Source organism: Arabidopsis lyrata (assembly GCF_000004255.2).
Source record: "Arabidopsis lyrata subsp. lyrata unplaced genomic scaffold ARALYscaffold_2, whole genome shotgun sequence".
Lineage (NCBI taxonomy): Eukaryota > Viridiplantae > Streptophyta > Magnoliopsida > Brassicales > Brassicaceae > Arabidopsis > Arabidopsis lyrata.
In genome coordinates, this window is record NW_003302554.1 from 231671 (window position 1) to 251762 (window position 20092).

At 36.8% G+C, this 20092-nt stretch overlaps 2 protein-coding genes across 2 annotated transcripts; one reads left to right on the forward strand and one right to left on the reverse strand.

The window, feature by feature from the left end:
- The first annotated feature begins 10788 nt into the window (after positions 1 to 10788).
- On the forward strand, positions 10789 to 15533 carry LOC9323953 (long chain acyl-CoA synthetase 3). Its single transcript, XM_021034292.1, has 17 exons — positions 10789 to 11031; positions 11845 to 11908; positions 11996 to 12085; positions 12195 to 12251; positions 12369 to 12417; positions 12551 to 12627; positions 12853 to 12892; positions 12974 to 13068; positions 13154 to 13321; positions 13422 to 13532; positions 13617 to 13704; positions 13795 to 13861; positions 13945 to 14020; positions 14116 to 14619; positions 14696 to 14878; positions 14972 to 15091; positions 15253 to 15533. Exons 1-17 carry the CDS (start codon positions 10877 to 10879, stop codon positions 15298 to 15300), a joined length of 1992 nt encoding a protein of 663 aa, XP_020889951.1. The 5' UTR covers positions 10789 to 10876; the 3' UTR covers positions 15301 to 15533.
- Positions 15534 to 15868: 335 nt separating this feature from the next.
- On the reverse strand, positions 15869 to 19850 carry LOC9322412 (endoglucanase 6). Its single transcript, XM_002887844.2, has 8 exons — positions 19369 to 19850; positions 18928 to 19140; positions 18644 to 18844; positions 17846 to 17935; positions 17607 to 17771; positions 16900 to 17533; positions 16750 to 16818; positions 15869 to 16668 (listed from the first exon to the last, which is right to left on the reverse strand). The coding sequence occupies exons 1-8, from the start codon at positions 19564 to 19566 to the stop codon at positions 16376 to 16378; spliced, it is 1863 nt and encodes a 620-aa protein (XP_002887890.1). The 5' UTR covers positions 19567 to 19850; the 3' UTR covers positions 15869 to 16375.
- Positions 19851 to 20092: the final 242 nt, after the last annotated feature.

Below are 20092 nucleotides of genomic sequence, written 5' to 3' on the forward strand. Positions count from 1 at the left end.
TTTACTTTAATACAGAAATAAAACAAATTTTTATTAATAGCTGAACTCGTTTCCGAGCTGCCTACGTACCCATTTCGGGATCAAGCCACACCGTAGTTCATGTACATAAAAAATGCATGTAGCTTTAAACATAAAACTTCTTTAGGTTGATCACATTCCAAGGTCGCTTGACTGGCCTGTCTTCTAAGTCTTTCAATCTATAAACACCGTTCCGAACCACTTCGGTAATAATGTAAGGTCCTTCCCAATTAATACCGAGTTTACCGGTACCTTCTTCTTTTTTGTTGTCAAAGACACGCCTTAACACATAATCTTCCACGAAGAACGGCCTACTTTTAACTTTAGAATTGTAATATCGGGCTGTTGCCTGCTGGTAATTCTGAATCCGAATCAAAGCTTGATCACGCCTTTCATTTATGGTATCTAGTGAATCATTAAGCATTGCTGAATTTTCTCCCTCATTTAATGGTGCTTCTGTTCGGCGAAGTCCGGGCACGTTGAGTTCAGCTGGTACTACTGCCTCCATGCCATAAACCAAAGAGAATGGAGTTTCTCCGGTAGGTCGCCTAGGGGTTGTACGATAGGCCCATAGGACGGGTTGGAGTTCTTCGTACCATCCTCCCTTTAGATGATTCAATCGTTTCTTGAGATTGCTCAATATCGTCTTGTTCGCGGCTTCAGCTTGACCGTTTCCTTGCGGATATCGTGGAGTAGAGTAACTGACTTTGATTCCCCAGTCCGCACAAAAGGCATCAAACTCTTGTGAAATGAATTGTGGCCCGTTATCGGTGACTATTTCATACGGAACTCCATGTCGACATATAATATTCTTCCAAATGAAAGTCTTTACCGCCGAATCCTTGATGCCAACATATGCCTCAGCTTCAATCCATTTCGAAAAGTAGTCCGTCAAGACCAAAAGGTATTGTACACCTCGAGTTGATCTATGTAATGGTCCAATGATGTCCATTGACCACCTCATAAACGGGTACGGGGCGGAGATGGAAGAGAATAACTCCGAAGGTTGATGGATCAATGGTGCATGGAGTTGGCAGCGCTTACATTTTTGGGCAAATTTAACACAATCCGTGATCATAGTGGGCCAATAGTATTCCATTCTTTTAACTTTAAAAGCCATAGCTCTTCCTGATGAATGACTCCCACATAATCCTTCATGCACTTCGCTCATGACGATTTCGACTTCGGGCCCAAAAATGCATAATAGGTAAGGGTCACTGACACCTCGTCTATATAACGCATCCTTTGATAGACAAAATTTCGCGCTAACGATTTTCATTTTCCTGGCCTGCTACTTATTCTTTGGGAGCTCACCTGTCATGATGTAGTGTTTTATTGGCTCCCTCCAGTCAGCCCCCCAGTCTTTAGCCGGAATTTGGTCAATCTTGTGAAATACTCGGGGCTCTGGCTCGGGATGTTCGTTTGGTTCAAGAACGTCCCCCTCGATTAACGGCTCGGTTTCTAATATCGTTTCTGGAATCACATCTTCTGCTAAGACAACGGATTCCTTGTTAGATGTGTTTGATCCCCTTGACTTCCTCCGTTTGTTGGGCGGAGGTTCGATCTCTGATTCGCCACGGTCACGTGCCGCTGCTCGAGACCTTGTAACGACGAGGGTTTCTTTATTGTCTTGAATGCTTCGCTCCGAAATGCATTCCACTGGAATAACTCTTTTCAACTCAGGATCTGATGTTGACGCCAATGCGGCAAGTGCGTCCGCAGTTGTATTCTCCCCCCGAGGTATGCGGATTAATTCGAATTTCGAGAAATTTTTAGATAGATCCTTCACCACTTCGAGGTACGCTTCCATTCTTGAGTCTTTGGCTTCATAGTCTCCATTAAACTGGTTAACTACTAACTCCGAATCGCAATAAGCCAATATTTCCTTAGCTCCAACTCCTTGTGCCAATCGAAGTCCGGCAATCAGGGCTTCGTATTCTGCCTCGTTGTTGGAGGCATTGAATAACAATCGGAATGACTGTTCTAGAATTTCTGATGTTGGAGACTCCAACTTGATTCCCACTCCGGATCCTTGCTTTGTTGAAGACCCATCTACATGTAATTTCCAAGTTTGGTTCTCCGGTTGCTCTATTGTTCCAGGTATTGGTAGCTCGGTCAAGAAGTCTGCTAAAACCTGAGCCTTCATACTGATCCGGCTCTTGAATTCTATATCGTACTCGCTTAATTCCACCGCCCATTTCGCCAAACGTCCGGACTGACTTGGACTATGAAGTATTGTTCGGAGTGGCTGGTTGGTTAATACTTCAACCGGATGGGATTGAAAATATGGACCCAGCTTCCGGGCCGAAGTCACCACCGCGAGTGCGAGTTTTTCCATCATTGTGTATCTGGTTTCCGGATCCGTCATTGACTTGCTTACGTAGTAAATTGGTTTCTGTTCCCCACGGTCCTCCCGAACCAAGACTCCACTAACCGCATGGTTTGAAACCGACACGTACAAATAAAGTTTTTCATCTGCTTCTGGTTTGGATAGTATAGGTGGAGTGGTTAAGTATGCCTTAAGCTGCCCAAAAGCTTCTTCACACTTCTCGTCCCAAAGGAATCCTTTGTTTCCTTTTAGAATTTGGTAGAAAGGTAACGACTTATCTGTTGATCTTGAGATAAAACGATTCAAAGCCGCGATCCGCCTAGTCAACCGTTGTACTTCCTTGAAGTTTCTTGGAGATGGCATATTTAGAAAAGCGTTAATTTGATTTGGATTGGCTTCAATCCCTCTTTCTATCACAATATAGCCAAGAAATTCTCCGGATGGGACTCCGAATGTGCACTTCGCCGGGTTCAGCTTCATTTGATATTTATTGAGAATATCAAAACATTCCTCTAAATGCTTAATGTGATCCTCTTTCTTTAATGACTTAACCAACATATCATCTATGTAGACTTCCATTGTCTTCCCGAGATGATTATGGAACATTTTGTTAACCAACCGTTGATAAGTTGCTCCTGCATTTTTCAAACCAAAAGGCATCACCTTGTAATAATAGATACCTCTATCAGTGATAAATGACGTTTTTTCTTGGTCTTCGGGGTTCATCATTATTTGATTATAACCCGAGAAGGCGTCCATGAATGTTAACAGCTCGTTCCCAGCGGTGGACTCTACAAGTCGATCTATATGTGGGAGCGGGAAACTGTCTTTAGGACATGCTTTATTGAGGTCTGTGAAGTCGATGCAAACCCTATCTTTTCCATTCTTCTTCTTGACAACGACAGTGTTTGCTACCCACTCCGGGTATTGCACTTCTCTTATGGACCCTATTTTCAAAAGTTTATCTACTTCGTCATTTACTATATTTGCTCGCTCCACTCCGAGCTTTCTTCTTTTTTGTTTCACCGGCTTGAAGCTTGGATCCACGTTTAGTTCATGACAAATTATGCTTGGATCTATACCAGGCATATCTGCCGCATACCATGCGAATGATGTTATGTTTTTTCTCAAAAGTTCGATCAAAGCTTCTTTTATTTGGCCAGTCAAAGTTGTCCCAATTCGAATTTTCCGGTCCGGTTTGTCTTCTTCCAACACCACTTCAATTACTACATCATCTTTTTTCTGCCCGCTGGAAACTTTTGTTCTTAGTCCCTCTTTTGCGGGCTTTGTTAATTGCTATTGAATCTTCATACGGTGGCTAGCTAGATAACACGTCCGTGAAGCTTCTTGATCTCCCCGAATTGTTTCCACTCCTCTTGATGTTAGAAATTTGATACATTGATGATATGTAGAGGGGACTGCTTTCATTTGATAAATCCAGGGAGTCCCGAGGATGATGCTGTAAGCTGCGGGCTTATCGAAAACAACGAAGTCCACGATCTTTGATACCTTTTTGGCAAGGACCGGTAGCTTGATTGTCCCGAAAGACATGGCTGACTCACTTGTGAATGCAACTAATGGGGACGGAGGCCCCACTATGTCCGCCCGACTAATTCCCATTCTTTCTAAAGTACTTAAAAAGATCAAGTCGACCAAACTGCCTGTATCTATAAGGATCCTTGATACTTCGAAGTTGGCAACGTCAAGGGTAATGACTAGAGCATCATCATGAGGTCTTTCGAGGTGCCGCGTTTCTTCTTCATTAAATGATATTGATGCACCTTGAAAATCGACTTCTTCGCTCAAGCTTGCTTTGAGTAGGACATTTCGTCTATGTTTCTTGATGGAGCTTATCGATTCTCGACAAAATTTGGAACCTCCTAGAATAACATTGATCTTACCCTTAGAATTCTTTGGTTCTTCCTCGTTGGTTAACCTTGGTCTTTTGGAATTTTGATCTTTGGAATTTTCCTTTGCTTCGTGGTATTCCTTCACAAAATCTTTTATATCGAATTTGGAAAGATCTCCACTGGCCCAAAGCTCTGCGAGGTGCCTTTTAAGAACGCTACAATCCTTGGTTAAATGTCCGGTCATTTTATGAATGTCGCAATATAAACTTTCATCACGGACCCAAGTGTTTGATCTTCCTTTCCCTTGGAATTGCTTTCCGACGGTACTGTTGAAGGGTTGCGACCCAAATTTCTTTGGTCCTTTGTTCTCCCTGGGTTTGAACTTCTTGGTAAGGACGGTGATTGCCGGCTTCTCTTGCTTATTTCTTTTGGCAAAACTTTCTTTTTCGTCCTCTACCTCCATCCAGTTGTTTGCGCGGAAGAGTGCATCCTGAATTGTGTCTGGTTTATGAAGTATTAAATCTTCTTTAAATCTTGAATCATGTCGCAATCCTTTTCGTAAGGCAGATAAAGCTGATTGTTGTGAGATTCTTGGGAGCTTTGACAGCACTCCTTTGAACTTGGTGATGAAAACTCAAAGTGATTCATTTGATCCTTGTGATAAGTTCCAAAGATCGGCATCCGAAACGCTTTTATCCATAAGGATGGAATATTGCTTTAAGAATACAGCTGATAGGTCGTCGAAATTGTTGATCGAACCCGGCTCTAATTGGGTGAACCACATTAAAGCTTGGCCGCATAGGTTTTTCGAAAAAAGCTTGCAGTAACCTGCATCCTCATCAGCTTCATCCAATTCGACTCTTCCAGCAGCGATCAGAAAAGCTGCGAGATAGCTCTTTGGATCCTCCAATCCGCTGTAAGGGTCCAACTTGAGCTTTCGGGAATCTTTGATTCTCAAACTCGCGATTCGCGAGATGAAAGGTGTTCGCCTAGCTTCTTCAATGACTCGATTGATATCCGGCTCCGAACTTGTAGCCTGATGGAACTTTGACTTCATTTCTTTAAGTTCTTGGCTAACCTTCCTCATAGTCTCGAACTGGTCGAGGTTTTCCTGCTCGTACTGATCTGCAAGTTGAGCTTCATCTTCGAGTTGTGCCTCTCCATCCAATGGCTGAACTACATTATTAGTAGTACCATGAGTTGTTTGTCTGCTGGTTTCATTTCGCGCAACGGAACTTGGCGAGTTGAGTATCCTCCTTCGGATTCCCACAGGATTTCCTGCACTTAAAGAGCGAACACGAGTTTGTATAGTATTGACGTTTTGACTAAGAGATACCTAGGATGTTTGCAACGTATCGACATCCTTTTCCACATCCGAGAACTTTTGTGATATGTCCGACATGGTTTGCTGCATAGCTTTGAGGGTTTCGGCCAATGATGTCTCAACGGCGTCTCCTCCGGACATTGCTGCTTATCTCGGGAATGTAGTAAAGAAAAATCTGACCACTCAAGAATCCTCTGTCCCCACAGACGGCGCCAAAATGTGGATGTCGGATTCACACACTCAAGTATTTTTGTTAATAGGGAAGATTATTCTTGAGGGACAAAAAATAAGAATGTAAAAAGCTTATGAATTGCTACAAAAATTGCTATAGTATTTCTTGCTTCGAAGAAAATGTCCCCTTTACATGGCCATTGGCCTCTATATTTATACATAGAAAAACGACATTGAAATGGCTAATTAAATACAATTATTCTCTCTTAAATACGTCCGTTTTGATCTTTGACTTTAATGCTTAACGTTTGAATTTGAGTTGACTCTGATCTTCATGGGCCTCGCCTTTTGCCCCAAGTGTTCTTGAACCGACTTACCCGTGTCTTCTACACCGAACTCATGTCGAAGCGCAGTCACTTCGGATTCTCGAAGTGGTGATAGCCACTTCGACCGTTCCTTCGGCTCACGGGTCCAATGGGCTTTATCCTTTATGGGCCATTATCTTGACTACGTGGCAATCTTTGGTTGGTCTCGGACTTCTGGTGCGGGATCCGACACCAACAACCGTCTCTCCTCAATCGTTGTTAACCGAAAGTATCTCTGATCCGCAGCCCAAAACCAGACTGCAACTGAAACAATTTCAAACTCCGACAACAACACATTCCAATCCAAAACATGTATCCCACCGATGCGCATCTCCAGAAACTCAAACCCCATATCAGAAAGATGGTTATTAAATAAATTAATTATGTGTATCTTATAAATTCAAATGCTCGGTTCTTACTTCTTACGAAATTTCTACTAGATGACAAAGTAAACTTCTTCTTTTTTCGCTCAAACAAATACTTCTTCAGTATCAAAAAGATTGGTTTTGTAGAGTTTTCACACCAATTAAGAAAAACATTTAATAATTAGTTATAAATGCACTATTTATTCATACCAAACTATTTCTCATAGCTATTAACCAATAGTAATTCATCAAATTTTGAAATTCTCAATTAATGATTCTTGAAATTCATAATTTATTAACATTAATTGATAAAAATTTACAGAAAATCAATCTTTTTGATACAAAAATAAAACCTCAAAAAATTATTCTTTATGATACGGAGAAAATACTGTATACTGTATATCGTTCTCATATGTCACCGGGAATTAATGAAATGTCGGGAGACAAGTGCCAGATTTTAGGTATGACTTTCAGGACATTATTGAGTAATTAATTAAGTAACCTGATGTCATGGACGAAAAAAAAAAAAAAAAGTAACCTGATGTCATATTACGTGTAATAGAAAATAGAAAATAATACTAGTACTATCTTTTTTGTTAATCTATAGTACTTAGAAATAAATAATAATTATTTTAGATTTGGTTATTAAACATAACATACGCTGCATTTCTGTTTCAGCTGAGGTTTTAATTCATCTCCGATTTTGTTTGATTAAAATGATGTTCTGATTAAAAGACGGATCTAAGTATACAAAATCGGTTTGAGTTATATACATTTCAATCAGAACATTAAAAAAAAAAAATTAGAAAAAAATATACTTCTAACTCAATCTCATTTTTGGGTACGGTTGGACAGAAAACGTAGTGGCATTTGAAGCTGGACACAGCACATACCGACGACATACATACGTACGTATACGTAACATATCAACTATCAAAGGCCGGCCTCGAGATACAAGTGTAATTTACCCCCTCTGACCAATAAGTGAATCTAATGGGCTACAATGGAACTTATGGGCCTAAACTAAAGCCTATATTGGGAAATGATTTTGACCCATACAATATCTATCATCACCACACTAACTGACCCATACATATTGTACATGATACAATGATATATAAACTTCCACAACATTGTGACATTGATGTCATACTTGATAATTTGTAAAATGGTGGAAACGTTTTATGATTCATATTGTTCTTTTTTCTTTTTTTCAGTTATATAGAATCAGGAGTAATGTTAAATTACTTTTTCAGTAAATCTGCAATACTAACATACCAACAAAAGAAGTTATTTTGAGGTTTACAGTTACATTTCTTTACTTAAGAATACTACATATGTTAACTATTTTTTAGTCTTCAAGATCATTGTACTAAATCACTAATATGATTATAATTAAAAACTAACCTTTAAAATTAAAGTTGTTGAAAATATTTATATTATAATGAACGTATAACACATGAACACCATAATACACGAATTAATTAGTAGCGCACGACACGATTTCGTAATACAAGAATTGGTGGCTTTATTATTTGTTCTTATAAAGCTTCCAAATTTTCAAAACCGTTAGCTTATGAATGTAGAATTGTTCAATTATCTATAACGACTTCTTGTGGTTGAACCTATATAATTTCGTAATCCAAGTCAAATCTATATTTCATAAATGTAGCAAGAAACTTAAGGATGTGGTTTGACAAATTCAAAAGAATACGACTTCTTCTTTGTAAAAACAAAGGCTCACAAGTCTTCATTCAGAAGAATTCAAAGTCAACGGTATGAAACAGGCAAAAACGACAAATAAAGCTGTCGTACCACTTTTAATTGCACGAAATAGTGACGAAATCAACTCTGTAAGCTTCCTTTTCGTACGGATTTTCGTTCTTGACTATTAATATGATCCCACCTTTATTTTTCATGTTTCCTCAAAACTAAATTACGTAACAAATAATTTAGTTCAAATTCCATTTGCCTTAGAACAAACAACTTTTGATTTGTTGGTAAAACTTAATGAAGATAACCCCTTTAAAAAAAAAAAACGTATGTCAGAAAATCCAGAAGTCTAAAACATAAAGATCGACGAAATCTATGGATTATTAGTTGGGTTCTTGATTAGTCAGTAGACTTATTTTTAAAAAAGTACTAACATATATAGTGACGGTGACAATGTAGGTATCAATAAAATTGATGAACTTTCTATTGTACATATATAAATTTGGAAATAGAATCGCATATATACATAAAATATATAAATTAGAGGGTGATTAGTTTCATAAATATGGATCAAATGATATGTAATACTAACTACAGTAATCAATAAGAGTGGTCCGTTATATATTGATCAAACCTCAATTGCCTAGTTAGGTACGAACTAATTAATAATACAAACGCGACGTGATGGAAATAATGATAGTGGCCCTTATCTATAAATTTCGTTTCTAACTTTATATCCTATAATGTTGTCCACAAAAAATGCCAAGATTAGAAATAAGTTCGTAATTTTTTTTAGTTCAACTAACAACTAATGTACATAATGGCGGTGCGCAAAGAAATATTGATCTCTAATCAGATGATCATGATACTGGATCTACTTACTTCATAAAGCTATACCTTGTTTGAAAAATCGCTAGGCGTTAGTCGGGCGCTCGGCATGGGCCTAGCGATTAATCGGAAAATCGGATTAAAATCGGGGATTAATCGGGGATTAGTTTTAGGGTTATTTTAATATTTTTAAAATATATTAATCCAATATTGTAAAAATTTATGATTTTTATTACAAATTTATGATTTTTATTAAAATTTGAACACAAGTTATTGTAAAACATCACAAACTCCCCATTCAAATGATTGAATAACAAAAATAAAAGGTTTTTTTATACTTGCAATCTAAAAAATAATCGGGGTATATAAGATAAGGTGGAAAATAATCGGATTAGGCGGGAAGTAATCGGATTAGGCGGAGAATAATCGGGTTACTGATTTTTTAGGGGATTAGTCATTAATCGAGGCGGATAGGGTGGGCCTAGCGATTAAGCGGGGAGTAATCGGGGCTAGGCGGGGATTTTTAGAACAGGGAAGCTATATATCTTAATTAGTTTTTAAAATAATTATGTTAGAATAAAATATATATCAAAATTTTAATTTTAATCAGTTGTTAAGTTTTGTTATCATGTAACAAAAGTACCATTCCATTTTATCTTGCCGCCATCATTCTCGGTTTCTTTGGTCTTGTACGAAAATGTATTCCCAGACACTCTTCAATAGAGTTTTTTCCAATCAATCTCACAAAAAGTAAAAAAATAATAATACATGGCCAACAAAGGTTTTGATGGTTATGGTTAAGCACTACGTATGGTATTTATTTGTATATTTTTATTAAAGTATTTATTTGTAGAGAACCCTTATTTGTATGTGCTTATTTAATGTCATATGGCCTTTATGATATTCGAATAGCAATATAATCTTACTGTTCATGAAAGTCAAATATCAATATTATAAGCAACGGCCTTACACTTGCGTGCTGTCAAAAAAAGAACCTGGTAATTTAATAATTTGATTTTTTTTTTTTTTTTTTTTTTTTTTTTTTTTGTTTGGACAACGATTTGATTTTTTTTTCTTATGGTACTTAATTACATAGGGGTCTGGGTCATTAGATATATGTGACTAACATGTACACCATTAATTAGATCCCAAATTGTTAACATATCCTAATAGAAGTAGACATATGATAATATATACATATATATATATATATATAATGTTCACATTATTTTACATTGTGGAGGATAGTCAAAATTTATCATCTCACTGTAACTACTAACTAGTACTGGAGAATAGTTATTCTGTTCATATAATATTAAAAGGTAATAAAATAAAAAATGGTTTAAAACTTTGTTTTTTCTTCATTTTCTATTTTTTCTCAAGTTATTTCAGTTTTGTTAATTGATTATACATAATTAGACAAAATTTAATAAGCTTTAGAGGGGTAAAAGCAATAAATAATGAGATTTCTTATAAATACTACTCTCTCCGTTTCAGTTTACTTGTCGTTTTTAGGATTTAAATTTTGTTTCATAATAGTTGTCGTTTTAGGTTTTCAATGCAAATGTTTGGTGAAAATTCCAGTTTTATCCCTACTGTTTTAATGTTTTGGCCAATGAAATTTTTTATAAAATATATTAGTAAAGGGTAAAACAAAAAAATTAAATGTTTTTCTTAGTTTGTGTGAAAAAACCTTAAACGACAACTAAAACGAAATGGAGGGAGTACCCAATATTGAGGATTGGTCAGCTACCCTCGTGTCCTTGAAATCTTTTTTTCCTCATTAAAACATTCACACACCATTCTAATTGCTTCTTTTACATTTCAACGACCATTCTAATTGCTTCTTTTACATTTCAACGAACAAAACAGATATATACATAGAAAGAAACACAGATACGCAGATATAGTAAATGGCGACTAGTCGATACATCTTTGAGGTTGAGAAGGGAAAGCAAGGCGTCCATGGAGGAAGTCCATCGGTCGGTCCGGTTTACCGGAGTATCTACGCTAAAGGCGGGTTTCCCGAACCGGCCGATGATCTCGTCAGTGCATGGGATATTTTCCGGTTAGATAATATCTCTTTAATTACCATCTCTTCTCTTAAAGGAACAACTACCAAAGTCTGTCTAACTTTTTGTTCAAGTTTTTATTTTCTATTTTGTTTATTACATATCGCGATATTGTTGGTGTAGAATTTACAAAACGCTATATCTATATGTGAGTGTTATAATAAATTTGAAGTTTTCAGGTGAGAAAAAAATATATGGACTCCATATCACAAAAAGTATGGGGAGTCGAATTATTGTGTCAGAAAATCAAAGTCGTATTTAAAGTTTAGTGTATCTCTATTAATTAGATAAAAGATTTATTTATACAAAGTCAGAACTTGATCAGACTATTGAATCCTACGTTACTCCTTTCCGATCACATTTGTTCTGAATTTTATTGTTAGATTTGAGGATTACTTCATGAACATTGTTTATTTTTTCGGTCCTTGGTTTCTAGGCTGTGTTAAACTGCTGACAAAATATATGGAAGAGAAAAAATGTTGGGGTTTACGTTTTCTTCCAAATCAAAAATGTAAAACTTCAAACATTAGATTTTCCTTTACAAAAGTCAAGTTGTTATTGCAAAAGTCTCTAGTCAATTTTACTCTCTTTGACTTTGACTTTCACATGAAGATTAAACAAATAAATAAAAGTATATGTAATTATCCTCAAATGATTTCAGTTAAGAATCTCAGACAATGAAACCATGCATGTTGCTTTTGTGTCAAATATAATGTTCATGGCGCTATTGACTGATGATAAGTTAATAACCAACAAAACCATTGATATGATTTTTTGTTGTTGTTGTGGATGTTCTGTTTTGATTACAGATTATCTGTGAAGAAATCTCCAGATAATCCTATGCTTGGTCGTAGAGAAATAGTTGATGGAAAAGTAAGCAATCACCAACTTAATCAGAAATTAACTAATAAATTATGTGTTTTTCTGTGATTATGATTTTTTTTTTTTTCCTTCCGACAGGCTGGGAAATATGTATGGCAAACTTACAAAGAAGTATATGATGTAGTGATTAAGCTTGGAAACTCTATCAGAACTATTGGAGTTGGAAAAGTAATTAATGTCCTAATAAACAATGCTTTTTTCTACATTCAAACCATAGTTTATAGTGATGCATCTAAGATTTCAAACAACATCTTAATTACAATAATTTGTGGACCAGGGAGAGAAATGCGGTATTTATGGCGCCAATAGTCCTGAATGGATTATAAGCATGGAGGTAATAATATGAGAGTGACATCATATTGATTAGCTAAATTTTATACATATGGTGATGAATGATATTACCATTTTTCTTCACATTCACTAAGTACTTATCAAAATTTTCATGTTTCAGGCTTGCAATGCTCATGGACTCTACTGTGTACCTTTATATGACACTCTAGGTGTGTAACATTTGTCTATTAATTCTTTTTTTTTTTTTTTTGGACAAATACATTTGTCTATTCTATTGATTGTTTTTTTTGGTTACATTCAGATTTATGTGTGTATAATAGTTTGAATGATGCATTTGTTTAGGTGCTGGAGCAATAGAATTCATCATTTGTCATGCAGAAGTCTCACTCGCTTTCTCTGAGGAGAAAAAAATCTCTGAGGTAATTTCCTATCAGACAAATGTTTTTTACAAGAGAAAAGAAATCGGTTATGTTAATATATCAAATCTCTTGATCATTAGCTAAATTTATGTTCAATTCAAGACTAACTTACAATATAATGAGTGGATTGACTCACACCTCTTTTTTGTTAGAGTACTTTTCTTCCTATTTCACATTTGGGATTTCTAACCACTAAAACAAGGCGATTTTTTTTTTATGTTTCAGTTATTGTTGACAGCTCCAAAATCAACTAGATATTTGAAGAGTAAGTAAGCTATTTTTGTTTTTGATTCTTTGATAAAAGTCCAGTGAATGAAACAATTTTTTTATTTCCTTTTTGGAATAGATATTGTGAGCTTTGGTGAGGTTACAAATGGTCAAAGAGCAGAAGCTGAGAGGCATGGATTAACAATATATTCGTGGGACCAATTCTTGAAGCTAGTAAGAGAATCGTATTTGAACTTTTTGTATTCTATGTTAACATCATAACAATCAGAATCCTGAATATATGTTACTTAATTTGAAGGGTGAGGGTAAACATTATGAATTACCAGAGAAGAGAAGCAGCGATGTTTGCACCATAATGTATACAAGTGGCACAACTGGTGATCCTAAAGGAGTCTTGCTTACAAATGAGAGCATTATTCATCTACTTGAAGGTGTTAAAAAATTGCTTAAATCTATCAATGAAGAGGTAACTTATTCTTTTTTACATCATGATCATTGATCACTACTTCAAGAATTGATCATTATAAATAACTTCTTCTTTGTTTCCATTGTGAAAAATGTTACAGTTAACCAGTAAAGATGTTTATCTCTCATATCTACCTCTGGCTCATATCTTCGATCGCGTGATTGAGGAGCTGTGTATATCTGAAGCAGCCTCTATCGGATTCTGGCGAGGGGTAATTAAGTTATATAATCTGTTTCTTTTGTCTACAGAATATGTTCATAAGAGACTTATAATTCATAATCTGTTTCTTTATCAGGATGTTAAGATATTGATAGAAGACATTTCTGCATTGAAACCGACTGTTTTCTGCGCTGTTCCTCGCGTGCTAGAGAGAATTTACACAGGTAAATACTTTGCAAGACTAGTTAAAAATTTTGAAAAACATTTAAGTTATTTTTTCATAACTGTTGTTATCTGTTTATGTCAATTTTCAGGTCTTCAGCAGAAACTTTCTGATGGTGGTTTCATAAAGAAGAAATTATTCAACTTTGCATTCAACTTGTAAGTGTATCGCTTTAGATTAAAAAATCCAGAGTTTTATAAAAATTTCTCTGTTTCTGAAACCTTTTGATACATTTTTTCAGCAAACATAAAAACATGACGAAAGGGCAGCCTCATGAACAAGCATCTCCAATGGCTGACAGAGTTGTATTTAAAAAGGTGAAATAATTTTTAATCTTCACTCTTTTGATCCTGAACCTTGTGACTGTTAGAACAAAACTAAATCTTGAAAGAGTTTAACAAAACTGTTTCAGGTAAAAGAAGGGTTGGGAGGAAACGTGCGTCTGATCCTCTCAGGAGCAGCTCCTCTTGCAGCTCACATCGAATCTTTCCTTCGAGTTGTCGCGTGTGCTCATGTTTTGCAAGGATACGGTCTAACAGAGAGTTGTGGTGGCACTTTTGTGTCCATCCCAAATGAGCTTTCAATGCTTGGAACGGTTGGTCCACCAGTTCCAAACGTTGACATAAGGCTCGAGTCAGTTCCAGAGATGGGTTATGACGCTCTTGCAAGCAACCCACGTGGAGAGATTTGCATCAGAGGAAAGACTTTGTTCTCTGGATATTACAAACGTGAAGATCTCACTCAAGAAGTCCTCATTGATGGTTGGCTTCATACTGGTGATGTTGGTGAGTGGCAACCAGATGGAGCCATGAAGATCATCGACCGTAAGAAGAACATCTTTAAACTGTCTCAAGGAGAATATGTTGCGGTTGAGAACTTGGAGAACATATACAGTCATGTCGCCGCCATTGAATCGGTATTAGTTGATAAGATAACTTTAAATAACCATTAAATAAGACTTTTAACTAATTATCTGTTAAAACATTTTGCAGCTATGGGTATATGGAAACAGCTATGAGTCTTACTTAGTGGCTGTGGTATGTCCAAGCAAGATTCAGATTGAACATTGGGCCAAAGAACACAGTGTTTCAGGAGACTTTGAGTCTATCTGTCGAAACCAAAAGACTAAAGAGTTTATCCTTGGAGAATTCAACAGAGTAGCCAAAGACAAAAAGGTTTGATTTGTTCATGATTCTTCTACTTATAAATTATTGTTTTGTATTTGCAACCTTCTGTTAAGTGTGAAAATTGTGGGTTTTGTCTTACAGCTGAAGGGATTTGAGCTGATCAAAGGTGTTCATTTGGACACGGTACCGTTCGACATGGAAAGAGATCTCATCACACCTTCTTACAAGAAGAAAAGGCCTCAGCTTCTCAAGTACTATCAGGTATATTAAAAGTCTCTTCCCTTTATGTTCACACTAGAAAACATTCAAGGTTACCACATTGTAAAACCTTAAACTATCTCTTTGGCTTGATGATGTTTAGGGGTCTACTGAATCGGATGATCTTAACCTAAGAACCATTTTCTCTGTTCTTGTTTATGCAGAAAGAGATTGATAAAATGTATAACAAAGACAAACAATTGAAGCTTTGAGTGTAAAGAAAGGAAGTTGTTGGACAAGTCTCTCAGGTTTATATGTTTCTCTTATCACTCTAATTCATATTGTTATATGTCTCTCTATGTTGTGTTAATATCGAAGTTGCTTGTGCCAAATACATTAGTTTTTTTTTTGCTTGTAAACAACCAAATCTTTTTATTGTACTCAACATTATCCTGTTTTGTGTATTTGTATTGATATTTTAATAAAGTTCTCTGGCTATGCAATCCACAATGTATAATTTTCATTTTTCACAATTTCTTATTAGATTTGCTGAGTATATCCTCAACTCATTGGCAATTAGATTCAGTGTAACTAACTACTAAATTAGTGAGTTTAACACGTTAAAATAAACAGAGGGAAAATGCTCCAAGTGATAAGATTCATAGTAACTAACTACAAAAATTCAATGGATTGACCACCTTGTAGAAATAAACAATTTGGGGAAGTGATAATTTATTTATCTTATTCACAAAACAAGTTTATTCTTTGCTAATTTCACCTTATATTTGATGTCACTAAATTCCGCAGTGCATGTATAGAAGACAAATACCTAAACATAAGTTGATAAATAACCAAATCACATATCTCATTAAGGACTGTTGTTGAGTTTTACAACTGCCATAGACCCACCAAGAAAGATAAAACACAAAAGGACAAAGACATAAACATGTTTTTTTAGCTACAAGGAATGAAAAAAACAATCCTTGCAATATCTCACAAGACCCCTTTTTCATAAGAAAAGGAAGATCTCACAAACACTATCTTTCTCTATCTTCCTTTCACTCTCACTATATATGATTTATATATAAATTTAAAAAGCCTTGAACTTAGAGGAGAAAGAGGATGAGCACTTTCACTCTTCTTTAATTTTTTGAAGAGTCTTCACTTTTGTCTCTTCACACCTTTCTTCAACCCCTTTTTTTATATTCACCAGAGAAACCCAAAAGTAAAAATGAAGATAAAAGACTAAACCTTTTAACGTTCTTGACGAACCAGAGGTAAAAACCAAAGACCTTCTCACGACCTATACACACTGTGATTTCCTTTGATGTTGTTGTTGTTGTCTAGTCAAGCCAAAGTGTAGCTCGATACCGCGACATTGGCAGGAGTTGTTGAGTGAATGTAGACGAACTCTAGGGATTTTCCGGATGGCAATGAGTGCATCCATGAGGGTAAACCAAAGGAATTGCCTGATCTCGAGAGTCCCCAGATTGGTCCGTAGAGATTCTTGATCGAAAGGTTGAGACTTTTCAGAGGTCTAGAAGATTTGTTAATCACAGTTGTTGAGTATCTGTAGTAAGTCCTTCCCTTTGAGACCCATGAACTAGTTATCCTCTGAACTATAGCCACTGGACCAGAAGCTGCACAAGTGATTAACAGAGTCAAGTCTCTGTTCCATAGACACTCATAGATTCACGTGTAGACAAAAGAAGCATACATACCTCGGACAGGAGTAGTCACTTTCGGTCTACGAATAGGCATTGGTCTTCGGACAACAGGAGCAGGAACCACTACAGGGACACAGCAACAAAATAAGCAAACTACTTTGAGTTTCAAACTTCTTCTCAGGGTTTAGAATTTCAAATACAAACCTGGAAGAAACTGGCTATAACCAGAATGACCACTGCTGAGACGAGCAAGAACACCAAGAAGTGGTGCATTGTTGTAAGTAGCAGGCTCAGTCTGCTCATAGTTATCTCTCCTGTCAGCGAAATTGTCGTAAGCATCAGGACCGCCTACAATAGCGCCAGTGAGAAGGTTCGGGTCGCTGCCTTTACGGCTAAACCACGTGGCATATCCACCTCGGCATGTGACAAATGTACGGTCGACCTTGACAGAGACAATGGAGGAGCCTCTGTGGTGAACTCTCTGAGGGAAATTGTTACCATAACCAACCATGTAGCTCGTTGCTCTCGGGTTATCTCCAAGAATATAATCCACCTGAGATTTAGCAAAGGAAAGAAGCTGCGAAGGAGCGACATTTCCAGCGGCACATCTCAAGTTGCTTCGAGAAGAAGTTAGGTAATCAGAGTAAACCGTGGTCAAGAAGGAAGCACTAGTGACAAACTGCATATTGTTCCAACGTTGTCTGAAAATCAAACCACCAGGTGTCTTCTGAATGTTCCTCGAGCTTTTACCCAACAAGGAACACATAAAGGAATCAGCTTTCTCTTGAAACTTCCTGAACACAGGCGCGTGACTTCCTGCTTTGCCTTGCATCAAAAACTGTCAAAGAAAGAACCGGTTTAGAATCAAACCAAGATTAACAAACCGGTTAACCATATGAACTACTACTAACCTTGGCAACAAGGGTTTGAACACCAGCGTACTTAACGTCCCAACCGAACTCGGTCATAGACCAACCGGTTCCACCCATGGCGTCACCGTTGCGACCCAAGTAGTCCAAATAGAACTGATTGTTCGAAGCTTGGTATAGCCACGCAGCTGCCCACAATAACTCGTCCTGATCATTGAAATTAAGAACAAGTTCAGACATCAGACAATTTGTTTAAGCACTTAAAAAATTTGGGATCTTACATTGTAACCGCTGACGGATCGGTAGTATTTCTGGGCAACAGTGATACTGCTGTCGTATTTTCCTCTGTATTTGTCGGCGAAATCAAACAACTGTAATAAACAAAAAAAAGAAAACGGAATTAGGGTGGCAAATCCGTAATAAAACATCAAAGAGAAGGTTAGTTTACAAGTTTTGGGTAGGGAGTGGCATTTTCGTGATATTGTATTAGAAGAGAGGTTAAATTGAAAAAAAGTTAGTTACACATAATGGGGCACCGACGGTCCAAGGCACGTGCGTAGTCTTTTTAATTAAAAGACACACAAATACATTTTATTTTTGAACGGCTGAGATCATAACAAGATCTGTACAGTCACAACACAAAAAACCCGTGATGGACGGAGAACGACGCCGCTTATATGATTAAAAATAGTAAGCTACTGTGTTTAAATTAAATTCTACATCCAAAAAAGGAGTTGGAATATCAAATTAGCTAAATTCCTGGTGTGACTCACATAATTATAGCAAAATCTCAGAAAACTTTCTATTTTGGAAGCTTTTATAAAAAAAAAACAAATTCGGGTTTAAACATAATTAATCAGATTTGTCATTTTCAATTACTACTAAATGACGCCTTAAAATAAACGCCTAACGTGCGCGGAAAATGACATTTAAATAAGATTCTACTTCCTACTCTGCCAGTGTACAATAATAATGTGTCTGCAACTTCTCAATGTAACTGCCTGTAGTAATTAATTATACCCACACTTTATACTAACGTACGCTTCTTAAATACTGGTAAAAATGCGCCGAGTTTTTACCTGATATGCGTGAGTGAGTAGTAGCCTAGAGTAAACAGGGTTAGATCGGCGGAACACAATTGATGCGGCGGCCATGGCGGCTGCTGTTTCTCCGGCAAGATCCGACCCGGGATTACTCGGATCTATCCTGTAAGCTTTACGATCCGTCGTCATTTCTTCCGGTCTTTGCCAACAGTAATGGTCGGTGTTGCCATCTCCAACCTAAAAAATTCCATAACTATAAAAATCAATTTCATTTTTTCTAATCATTAATTAATTGAAGCAAAGTGGTGAAAGTACTATACCTCGCCGTAAAGGACGTTGGGCTCAGGATGGGCTTTGATGAAATAATCAGTACCCCATTTAATGGCGTCAATGGAGTTTCCAAGCTCGCCGTTGGCTTGTAACTGATTCCCGTACTCTATCACGCTCCACGCCATCATCGTCACCGTGAAAGCCATCGGTAGTCCGAATTTCACATTGTCTCCGGCATCGTAGTAACCTCCGACTAGATTCACCTGATGAACACAAAAGATTCTATAGTTAGTACGGTATGAAACAGGAACAATATCGGTGACGACGTTGTCTGAACGGAGAACAGATCTATAGCTAATTTACTGAAATGTTGTCTGAATAAACTCAAAATCAAGTGAAATAAAAAAAACAGAGTTTGATTCTGGTTTTGGATGATAAAGAGCAACAATGTCGGAAACAAAATATAGAAAGAGAGAGAGGGAGAGACATACGCCGCTTGATTTGCCGTCGGTGAGACCGGAGTGAGAGCGCCAAGTGACTCTCTGGTTACGAGGAAGAACACCAGATCTCTGAGCTTCGAAGAAGAGAAGACTCTTGGAAAGAGCTTGACCATAATCATGACCGGAGAAAGCTACCGGAAAACAGAGAAGAAGCAGTAACAGAGCAGCTACGGACGCAAATTTCTCCATGACTGAAAAAAAGATAGAGAAATGCCGGAGAGAGGATCAGCTAAATAGCGCTGATGTAGGAGAACCAGAGACTGAGAAAAGTCGCCGGAGAAGGAGAGAGGAAGAAGAAGAAGGATTTGTGAAGACGAAGGGACGAGCTTAAGTGATCTTTATATGGGAAGGGAAGGAGAAAGCAGGAAGGTACCAAGCGACAGAAATTTTTGACAGTTAGCTTTCATTTAATGATAATTTAATTTCCTTTTCATTCATTATTATGTTTTCTTTCACATTTCCTTTGGTTTTATTATTATTGAGTATATTTATTTAGTGGACTACTTTTTTAATTTGTGTTTTAAGTGTTGGTCGAAATTTTGAAATGTACATCACCTATGTATACGTTTAAGATCAGGTGGAAAATTGTGTCTTCCGCATTAATCATAAATTAATTGCAAAACAATTATTCTTTTATTTTTATTAATGTTAATTGCTTTTTGTAGGAACTTAGAGTAATTACAAAAATATTTTGGAAAAAAGAATAATTTATTAA